The 10,934-nt window shown below is 50.4% G+C and overlaps 3 protein-coding genes across 3 annotated transcripts; 2 read left to right on the forward strand and 1 right to left on the reverse strand.

The window, feature by feature from the left end:
- Positions 1-393: 393 nt before the first annotated feature.
- On the forward strand, positions 394-5,879 carry TGAM01_v208711 (DNA topoisomerase II; the record flags this gene model as incomplete). Its single annotated transcript, XM_018806478.1, has 4 exons — positions 394-459; positions 763-4,083; positions 4,143-4,394; positions 4,467-5,879. 4 exons carry the CDS (start codon positions 394-396, stop codon positions 5,877-5,879), a joined length of 5,052 nt encoding a protein of 1,683 aa, XP_018660305.1.
- A 539-nt stretch (positions 5,880-6,418) lies between these two features.
- On the forward strand, positions 6,419-7,474 carry TGAM01_v208713 (hypothetical protein; the record flags this gene model as incomplete). Its single annotated transcript, XM_018806477.1, has 1 exon — positions 6,419-7,474. One exon carries the CDS (start codon positions 6,419-6,421, stop codon positions 7,472-7,474), a length of 1,056 nt encoding a protein of 351 aa, XP_018660304.1.
- A 442-nt stretch (positions 7,475-7,916) lies between these two features.
- On the reverse strand, positions 7,917-10,649 carry TGAM01_v208712 (hypothetical protein; the record flags this gene model as incomplete). Its single annotated transcript, XM_018806476.1, has 1 exon — positions 7,917-10,649. The coding sequence occupies one exon, from the start codon at positions 10,647-10,649 to the stop codon at positions 7,917-7,919; it is 2,733 nt and encodes a 910-aa protein (XP_018660303.1).
- Between the last annotated feature and the right edge of the window lie 285 nt (positions 10,650-10,934).

The raw sequence follows: 10,934 nt of genomic DNA on the forward strand, positions 1-10,934 counted from the left end.
TAGTCCGGATTGGGATTTATGCGACAACCACAGCAAGGTCGCGTCAAACAAAGGATCGCTATTTGTTTACGCGGGGGCTTTCAACAACAGGAAAATATCACCGCCTCAACCAGCTTCTTTCTTTCTTTCTGCTTCTGCTGGCCAGCCGATGTGACAAAGATAATCTCTTTTTCAGCGCGGGCCACTGTCGCTCCTTTCATCTCTTCTTTCATCTTCCCTTTGCAGCATCCTCGAGCGCTTCGGGCTATTTCAATCCATCCCTCCTTGCTGCGTGTCTCAGGCCTATTTGGAGCACCCCTGCCCAGCACTTTATCAACCGTCTTTTTCGAGCGCTCGATATCATCTACGACTCACCACAAGCCCAACAGCTCTCGGCCAAGAGAGATCGATACGATGGATTCCGACGACGACTCTGTCTTCCAAATTGAAGATGACTCTGACGGATATGTCCCCGAGCCCGTAAGTTACTCTTGACCACATCGCATGATTCCTACACCTGTGCGCCTGTGCGCCTATGATGCGCTGCCTTTGCTTTGTGTGAAGCGCCTTTGTATTCTCCCGTCAAAGGAGATTCAATTCTCGGCGCATCTAGCTGTTGGGCAGCAATTCACTTGGCTCTCCCCTCTATATTTCGATTGCGACAATCCGACTATGCTCGTTTCCTATGCGCCGACTCACCACCCTACGAGAATCGACCTTTACACATTTTTACCACTTCTATTTTGTGCGCTCACCCTGCGGCAGCTAACATATCCTCTGCAGAAAGCCAAGGCTGCAGCCACAAAGCCGGCCGTCAAGAAAATGGTGCAGACAACCATAAAAACCAAAGCGCCGCCGAAGAAACGGCCGATCATTGACCTTGAGAGCGATGAAGACGACGAAGATGTGGAAGCGTCGTCCGGCTTTTCAAACACTCCACCTACTGCTAAGAAGCAGAAGACGGCGCCTCCGCCCAAGAAGTCGGGCACCAAGCCTCTGGTAGAGGTTGAAAATGACAGCATGGCAATTGACGACGACTCCAAGCCTGCCGCCAAGAAGAAGACGGCGACGGAGACCTACCAAAAGCTGACCCAGCTCGAACACATCATCAAACGTCCCGATACATATATTGGCTCTGTGGAAAAGACAGACCAGCAGATGTGGGTCTACAACAAAGAATCAAAGCAGATGGAATACCGCAACATCACCTTCGTCCCGGGTTTCTACAAGATCTTTGATGAAATTCTGGTCAACGCTGCCGACAACAAACAGCGTGACAGCTCCATGACCATGATGAAAGTCACCATTGATCGAGCCACTGGCGAGATTAGCGTTGAGAATAACGGCAAGGGTATTCCCATTGTCATGCATGAGAAAGAGAAAGTATACATTCCTGAGCTGATCTTTGGTCACCTGTTGGCTGGATCCAACTTCGACGATAACGAGAAGAAGACGGTTGGTGGCCGAAATGGTTACGGTGCAAAGCTGTGTAACGTTTTCAGCACAGAATTCACATTGGAGTGCCAGGACAGCGAGCATGGAAAACGATACAAGCAGACGTGGACAGACAACATGCAGACCATGCAAAAGGCCAAGATCACTTCCAGCAAAACCTTTGATTTTGTTCGGGTCACCTTCAAGCCTGATTACACTCGATTTGGAATGGAGGAAGGCATTTCAGACGACCTTGAGGCTCTGCTCTACCGAAGAGTCTACGACATGGCCGGCACAATGCGAGGTGTCAAGGTCCAGCTCAATGGCGAGCTGATCAAGATCAAGGACTTCAAAGCATACTGCGACCTCTACGCAAAGTCTATTGCTGGTGAGAGGAGCCAGGAAGAAGGTGGTACTCCGACTTGTACCGTTGAGATCGACAAAGACAAGAGCCATCCCCGGTGGGAAGTTGGCTTCACCGTATCAGATGGTACATTCCAGCAGGTCTCATTCGTAAACTCGATTGCAACAACGTCAGGAGGTACTCACGTCAACTACATAGCCGACCAAATCACAGCACATCTCCTCAAGGCCGTGACAAAGCTGAGAAAAGGACACGGCTTGAAGCCGGCGCATCTCCGAAACCACATCTTCATCTTTGTCAACTGTTTGGTTGATAACCCTGCATTTACTTCGCAGACCAAGGAGCAGATGACTACCAAGACTTCTCAATTCGGTAGCAAGTGTGTTCTGGGAGATGACTTTTTGAAAAAGGTTGCCAAATCCGACGCAATTCAAAACATCATGGCCTTTGCCGAGAAGAAGGCAGACAAGATGATGGCCAAGAGCGATGGAAACAAGCGCTCTCGAGTGAGCAATGCTAAACTTGTGGAAGCCAACTTGGCGGGAACCAGGCGTGGCCATGAGTGCACGCTAATCTTGACTGAAGGTGACTCTGCCAAGGGTCTGGCTGTTTCTGGACGAGCCATTCTTGATCCCGACCGTATCGGTGTTTTCCCACTTCGTGGTAAATTGCTAAATGTTCGAGACGCTTCCATTGACCAAATCACCAAGAATCAAGAGATTCAGAACATCAAGCAGTTTCTGGGCCTTAAGCACAAGCAGACGTACACTGATACGAAGAACTTGCGTTACGGTCACCTCATGATCATGGCCGATCAGGATCACGACGGTAGTCACATCAAGGGGCTTCTCATCAACTTCCTCCAGGTGCAGTTCCCCTCACTGCTCCAGATTCCAGACTTTTTCCGAGAATTCATCACACCCATCGTCAAAGTCTGGCAAGGTCCCAACCCCAAGAAACCCCAAAGATTGAAGTCGTTTTTTACACAGCCGCAATATGAGGAATGGAAACAAGAACGCGGTGGCGAAGTCAGCAGATGGCATTACAAATACTTGAAGGGTCTGGGTACCTCCACCAATGAAGATGCCCAAGTGTACTTTACGAACCTGGACGAACACTTGAAAGAATTCAGTGTTATGAAGCCAGAGGAGGCGGATCTATTCGACTTGGCCTTTTCCAAGAAGAAAGCTGATGCCAGAAAGGAGTGGCTAGGCGGCTTTGTCCCTGGTACATACCTGGACCATTCTTCAAAGCTTATCACCTACAGTGACTTTGTGAACAAGGAGCTCATTCTGTTCAGTATGGCGGATAACATAAGATCCATCCCGTCAATGATTGATGGATTGAAGCCTGGTCAACGAAAGGTGCTGTACGCTTGTTTCAAGAGAAACGTGGTCAAGGATGAGAAGGTTGTGGAGCTGGCTGGTTACGTCTCTGGACTGACCGCCTACCACCACGGCGATGTCTCGCTGCAGCAGACGATTGTTGGATTGGCTCAAGACTTTGTGGGCTCAAACAATATCAACGTCCTCGAGCCCAGTGGTAACTTTGGTTCTCGACTTGCTGGCGGTTCAGACTCTGCTAGTCCTCGTTATATCTTTACACGACTGTCTCCGTTTGCTCGGGCAATCTTTTCTTCTCTCGATGAGCCAAGTCTAAACCACCAATTTGAGGATGGAAAACAGATTGAGCCAGAAGTATTTGCTCCAGTCCTGCCCATGGTGCTTGTCAATGGTGCAGACGGTATTGGCACAGGTTGGAGCACCTCCATCCCCAACTATCATCCGCTAGAAATCGTAAAGAATCTGAAACGACGAATGGGCCGTCTTGAGGAAGATGATACTGAGGAGAAACCCTTTGAGACAATGACTCCCTGGTTCAGGGGCTGGAAAGGTGCGCCAGAGGCTGCCGGCCAGGATCGATACAAGTTCAACGGTATTGCCTACCAAGATGAAAAGAATCCAAACGAAGTGGTCATCACTGAGCTTCCAATTCGCGTATGGACTGATGATTTCAAGGCTCGCCTTGAAAAGATTATCAGCGGCGTCGATGGCCCTACCTGGATCAAGGACTACAAGGAGTTCAACGACCACAAGACTGTTCACTTTGAGATTCAAGTGGATGAGAAGCACATGGCTAAAGTTTTGGAAGAAGGCCTGCTTGAGCGATTCAAGCTCACCAAACAAGTTGCAACTTCAAATTTGGTCGCTTTCAATACCCGTGGCCAGATTCGCAAATATGAAAAGGTGGAAGATATTTTGGAAGAGTATTACGTCTATCGACTCGAAATGTATCAGAAGCGAAAGGTATGACATCATTCAGACTCGCAGCTGGTTTACGGTTGACTAATAATACCTGTATATAGGACCACTGGCTTGGCGTCTATGATGCCGACCACCGGAAACTGAAGAACCAGGCGCGCTTTATCCAAGAGATTATCGACAGCGACTTGATCGTTGGCAAGAAGAAGAAGACTGTCCTTGTTAAAGAGCTGCGTGACCGCAAATACGAGGCATTCCCTCCTGTCAAGAACAATATGAAGAAATCGACTGAAGAAGAAGAGGAAGAGGAAGAAGATGGCGAGGAAAGCGCTCGTGATTACGATTATCTTCTCTCGGTAAGCTTGATCTTTCGTCAATCCAAACGACTATTGTATAGCAAAAGTAAACTCTAACTGTATTTTTTCCAGATGCCAATTTGGTCGTTGACTGCAGAACGTCTTGAGAAGCTCAAGGAAGCCATCCGGAAGAAGAAGGCTGAATATGATGACCTCAATGCCAAGAGCGACAAAGATCTGTGGTGTGAAGATCTGGCTGCTTTTGAGGCTGAGTGGGAGAGGCATCTGGCTCTCAGTGCAGAAATCCAGACCAATATTCGCCGCATGGGCCGCCGAGTATCTAAGAAGATAGGAGCTGGTGCTGGTGGCCGCGGCAAGAAGGCGAAGGGAGCAGACGATGATTATGAGCCAGAGAAGAAGGGTCGAAAGAAGGCAGCTCCCAAGGTAGAGACCAAGACGGCACAGAGATTTGCTGAGATGTTCAGTGCCAAGCCCAAGGTCAAGAAAGAGGAGCAGCCGGAGGCAGTTGAGCTCTCTGATAACTTTTCTGATGATGATTTTGCTGCCCTTAGCAGAAGCAAACCAGCGGCAAGCAAACCAGCGGCAGCCAAGCCAGCTGCGGTCAAGCCAGTTGCGACCAAGCCAGCTGCGACCAAACCAGCTGCGGCTAAACCATCACAGTCGCGATCAGCTTCCGAGGCGCGATCAATTTCAGTGCCACGATCTATTTCACAAGCCCCATCGATTTCACAATCTGAAGAGCCAGAGGTGGTGCCGGTTCCTGTCCGCAACAAGCGAGCAGCAGCCTCCAAAGCCAAAACCTTGTTCGATGCGTCCTCAGATAGCGACGAGGACGACGATAAGATGCTTGGCGATGTCGGAGCGCTGGTCAAGGGCATTGGCAGCAAGCCGTCTGGAGAATCCGGCGCGCGAGTTAGTCTGCACGCAATGAGCCGGCCTGACTCGAGCCACGGCAATACAGGCTCCGGAGCAGTCTCAAAGCCAAAACTAAAGTCAGCCAAGCTATTTGACTTTGACACCGATGATGAGACCAATTACGAATTGTTGGCCAAGCCGTCGCCACTAAAGGCTGGGAGCCAAGGACCGGGCGACGACGACGAGGACGACTTGGCCGCTCCCAAATCGAAGCCTGCAGTGAAAGCGTCAGCAGTGGATGCCAAGAAACGCGGCCGGCCAGCAGCGGCAAAGAATAAGGATGAGGGCAAAGCAGTGAGCAAGCACAAGGTACAACTCAAGGCTGCAACCACAACCTCGACTCTTTCTCCAGCCGCAAAGAGATATGCTGCCAAGAAGAAGGCGCTGAACGATTCAGATGATGACATGGAAGATTCGTTTGCAGATGAATCAGTCGCTCCGAGGCCAGCGGCACGGGCAAGACCTGGACGGGCTGCGGCTGCAAACAGAAAGGTTGTCATCGACGATGAAGACTCATCCATGAGCGTTGACGAGCAGGACGAGGACGAGGACGAGGAAGAGGAAGAAGAGGAGAGTGACGACCCTTTCATGGTGGAGGATGATGATTGAAGCAATGGCCGATTGCCCCATGTCGTTGAGAGTTTATGATATCTTTTTGGAGATTGGATTTTCTGATGCATAGGTTTATTTGACATGTTAGTCGTAGACAGGTTGGTCCTGCATGACTGTGGTGGTACATGATGGTCTGCGAGTATATTGGCTCTTTAGCTCGATAAAACATTGCTTTGTGTTTAGTCTATTGTATATAAAAGTGTTAGTCAACGTACCAGTGACGAGCCTGCGAGGGCATGATCTGTAAAATGAGATTTGTCATTCTAATCCATCGTCGCTTGATTGCTATAATTGCTCGTCACCTGTTATCGATATCTAAGCACGCTGCTTGGAGGGGCAAAACAGCAATCAGCCCCTCCACTCTAGCTCTTTTTCTCTGCGCACCTCTCTTCGTCATACCAACACCACAAGAACCCCCCGCAAGCACCACAACATCAACGCTCCTAAAGGAATTGCGAATAAAGCAAGACAAATAAATACCTACAACTTCATAACATCACTGTATATACTCACGCACACTCCGCCCTTCACCCACCATGGCCTCGTCCGACGAGCCTCAGTCCCTCAGAGCCATCTTCGAAGCCGCCGAGTCAAAACGAGAAGACGTCTACAACGCCCCCATCGCCACCTCCCCCCAATACGCAACAGACCTCTCCGCAGCGCTCAAGCTCTACGCTCAAGCCCTCGACCAAATCTCCGCCGTGTCGCTCTTCTCCGCCAACGAGGGCATCGAAGACGTCGCCACCACGGCGCTGCCGTACCTGCTCGTCGACTTTTACATTGCCGAGCTGGTGCAGCGGACGCCGCATCTGGCGCCGAAGCAGCGGCTGCAGGTGCTCGGGCAGTCGAGGTCTGCGTATGAGCGGTTCTTGAGTCTGGTGGATGGGTATGGCCTTGTGAGGGGCGCGTATAGGAAGCTGCTTGAGCGGTATCGCGACGATGAGGATACGTTTGCGGTTGTTGCTGGCGCGGACATGGCTGCGAAGAGGGAGGGCAAGATTGCGAATTTCAGGGCTGAGAAGGCGCTGAAGGAGAAGCTTCAGGTGCTGAAGCGCAATCCGCGGTACTTGGAGCACGGCGATGAGGAGCTTGTGCGCGAAGTGCATCTCACGAGCATAGAGTTTGCCATCCACAACACCTTTCAGGCGCTCGACTCGCTGAACCGAGAACTGCCGCTGCTGCGATCCGCGCCGTCACCAACCGCCGCGCCGTCGAACTCGGGCGAAGATCCCACCGACACGTCCTTCCGCCTCGACCAGCCTCTCAGCCGAATGCGCCCCGGCGGCGGCCCCATCCTCGGACCCAAAGGCGAGCCCTTGCAGCCGTTCACGATTGTCGGCTCGCGCGCCGATATCGCCCGGGGCGTCTTCCGCCCGGGGCATAACCTGCCTACGATGTCTATAGACGAGTACCTCGAGGAGGAGCGCAAACGAGGCGGCATCATTGAGGGCGGCGGGACGGAGCCGCCGAGGCGCCAGGTCGATGAGGATGACATGGAGGCGGTGGATATGGAGACGTATAAGGCGAGGCATTGGGATGACTTCAAGGATGATAATAGGAAAGGGTCAGGGAATACGCTTAATATGGGGTGAAAGAAACAGTCGTACATACGCATAGTTCTTTTTTTTTTTATGGAGGGTTGAGCGGATTTGATGATGGACATTTGCGCATTTAATTAATGGATCATATCAAAATGATTAGACAATGGATATCATATTTAGCGTTGACTATAGAATAAAGAACACGATTAAAACAAAACTCCTTAAAGATCATGCTTACGAGGCGGTTTATAGGTGTTTGTGCTGGTGTACATAACCTAATTTGTTTGCCTTACTATCTTGATGTTCCTAGCTTATATCCCTTTATATCATTCCTGTAGTCATCAAGTCGTATCAAAAAGGTTAAGTAAAAGAGATCCAATGAGATAGCCAAATTCTGAAAGAAAGTGGTGCGCCTTTCACAGCACAACAAAAGAGAAGAAGAAGAAGAAGAAGAAGAAGAAGAAAAGAAGAAAGTCTGCCATAGTCTCTCATTTCAAGGCCATATGTTTTCCCACGCTTCCAATGTAGCATCACTCTCAGCATCACTCTCGTCGCTCTGAGCAATCACTTGTGTCGCGGGATCATCAATATTCATAACGTACTCATCGCCGCTACTATCATTATTGCTCACAGTAGCAGCCATATCCGTCACGACAGATGCCGTATCCGTGTCCGAATGCAGAGACTCGACCATCATATCCACTGCGCGGCCAGTGTCCTGGTGGTCTGCCGGAATCACAAACCTGGCTTCTTGATAGTTATCGGGCTCATCCGCATCGAAGGATTCAGACGCAATCGAGACATTGTCGGCAATGACATGGCCGGGGGCGTATACCGTTGAGATGCTGTCTTGGGCATCCAATGATCCAACGACGGTGCTGCCCTTAAATTTCATCGTGGAGAATTCATGAGCCAACGAGCCGGAGACGCTCGACGACGTAGATGGGATTGTATTGCCGGTGTGGTACGCAGGCCCAGGGCCATTGGGACCCCAGCTAGCAGGGGGAAGCTCAGCCTCGAAGACGCCTCCTGTGCCATCATCACAGCCGCCGGCCCAGAGGGGCAAGAATTTCATCTCGTTATTATCGAGCGTGAGAAGCATGTGGCGGGTGATATTGAGGGACGGCTCGATGTCGAATCGCACCCATGAGCTGCTATACGGCAAGATGGCAGCATGAATTTGCCTATTGAGAGCGGATAGGTCGACCAGCGGGTTCTTAACGCTGAGAGGTTCTCCTACATGATCCAGAAATACCCACCAGCTTGGCATACTCGCCTTGAATGGCTTTGAATAGAGTACTTGTTCGACGCCATTCCGTGCCCGAGCCATGAGTGGTCCGGATAAGCCTGAAGTTGCCTCAGACAGCCATTGGGATTCGTGCACATTAATGTTCCAAATGTCGCCCAGTTGCCGATAGATGAAGGGGCAAAGAAGCCTTTGAGTCAAGTTCAAACTTTGTTCAATGTCCTGGAGAGACTCAAAATCTTCAGGTAGGACATAGGTGGCTCGATCTTCATCCATGGAGATGAATGCAGAGAGTGAGTTCTCATCACCCACTATAAGCCTCTCAAACGAGTTTTTAATGCTATTTTGGATTCCCGTCATCAAGACACGGAGAGACTCCAACGCCACCACGCAGCTTGCAGTGGTTTCTTCAGCGAGAGCGCTTTCCATTTTCCGGAGATTGATCCATTCTTCAATCATCCAGCAGTCGAGGCTAAACTCGCTCTTGAACGCATCAGGAATAATGGATACCCTTTCGACGAGGGCCCGAGCAGCGTGCTGAACGATGTTATGCAGCTCGTCATCCAAGTTGCCGAGCCTTCTTCCAAAGATGGTGACCCGATTCAGGTCGCGGCTGGAACTGGTGCTGGCCTCCTTGAGGGCCAACTCATTGACAAGAATTCGAAAAGCGCATTGTGTGACTTGTGCGAGCTCCAGAGCAAATCCTATCTGCAATGCCTCTTCTGGCAGCACTTCGATGAATCTTGTGTTTTCGTTGTACATGATCCACTGGGTGACGGGATCTCTCACAACAGACGGGCAATCAAATATCTTTGCCAGGCCGACAAGTGTCCAGACACGGTTTGCCGAATCTAGCATGACATCGTGTCCCTCAATCATCATGAGAAGACGGATAATATTATTGCGGTGGCGTGTGGGACAATAGTCGGGGATGTCGCGATACTTTGGCGTCTCATACGGTCGGTTGATGCCATGCATCTTTTTGGAAATCAAATCATGCGACGTGGGCGGAATTACTTTCTCACTGCTGGTGCTGTCATTGTCCTTGCCGTTGTCGTTGTTGGTACTATTGTTATTGTTGTTACTGTCGTTGTTTGATATTGGCTCATCGGACACATTCTGAGCCGGGGCTTTTCCTTTTCCCTCGTCCTTTGGAACACCCCATCCTGGAATCGGTCGCTGGCCGCATGAACATATGTCATCATGTCCGGTAACCAGCCAGCTGGTCACTTTGTGAAGGTCACTGGCGGCCCACCATTTGATGATGCCAGGCGTGAGCGACAGCTGAGTCATTTGGAATACAAGATCATCTCCTTCAGAAGGCGGTGTCAGATCGAGGACGTACTTGATGCCCTCTGGGAGGCTCTTTGTAAGCTTCTTCCGTCTTTGGATGCGAAATTGATATGTAGGATTCAGCATCTCGGCGAACTTGGCAGATCCAGTTGCGAGCAGCTTTTCCGAGTGCACACGAAATTTCTGAGACGAATATCTGATGCCATAGCAATCAGTTTGCTCCGAGTAGCGACGTTTGATCTCTGGGTAGTCGATGAAGACAAGCGTGTCTCCCTTGTCGAGTTCTGCGCTGACAGAGCGCAGTCTGCAGAGCTCGACAAAGCGAGAAGACAGGATGGCCTCGTCGGATGTGAGGCCTTGCATGACTTTGGACCACTGCGACAGTTTACTGAGCCTGGGGTTGATGTCGTCTTCGTCTTCGTCTCTCAGCCTCTTGGTCGAATACGCGGGATCGCGTAGAGCTTTGCTATTTTCTTCTATCAACCAATCCAAATACGAACCGTGCTTATCTCCAGCTTCTTGGTTGTGGGCAGGGTATTGCATATTTTCAGTTGAGATGGTGTCTTGGGCAGTGGTGTCTTGTGAGACACTTGAACTCCCTTGATCCTGCACCACCTCGGGAACAATAATCGACGCCCTTCTCGAAGTGACCGGCCATGGCTCGTCGACATACGTATGAGCGTCCATTGAGCTCTCTTTCCTTTATTAGTGATCGATAACCCAAGGATAAATAGATTGTCTAGTATTCGGCGGGAGGAAGGATTGTGGCAGTGAATAAAGTGCGACACCCAGGCTATGCAAGCAACGAGTCCAATGCTTATACGTGTAGTAGACGGCATGTGCATAGCAATTGATGCAATGGAGTATGCTTTATCGCATACAGCCCGTCAAGGAAATAAGACACTCACATGCAAGAGTTTAGAATAGCGAGGTTGGATTTGCGCGAACGATTGATGAAGTTTGGAATGCACT

Source organism: Trichoderma gamsii, assembly GCF_001481775.2.
Source record: "Trichoderma gamsii strain T6085 chromosome Unknown Scaffold_38.2, whole genome shotgun sequence".
NCBI lineage: Eukaryota > Fungi > Ascomycota > Sordariomycetes > Hypocreales > Hypocreaceae > Trichoderma > Trichoderma gamsii.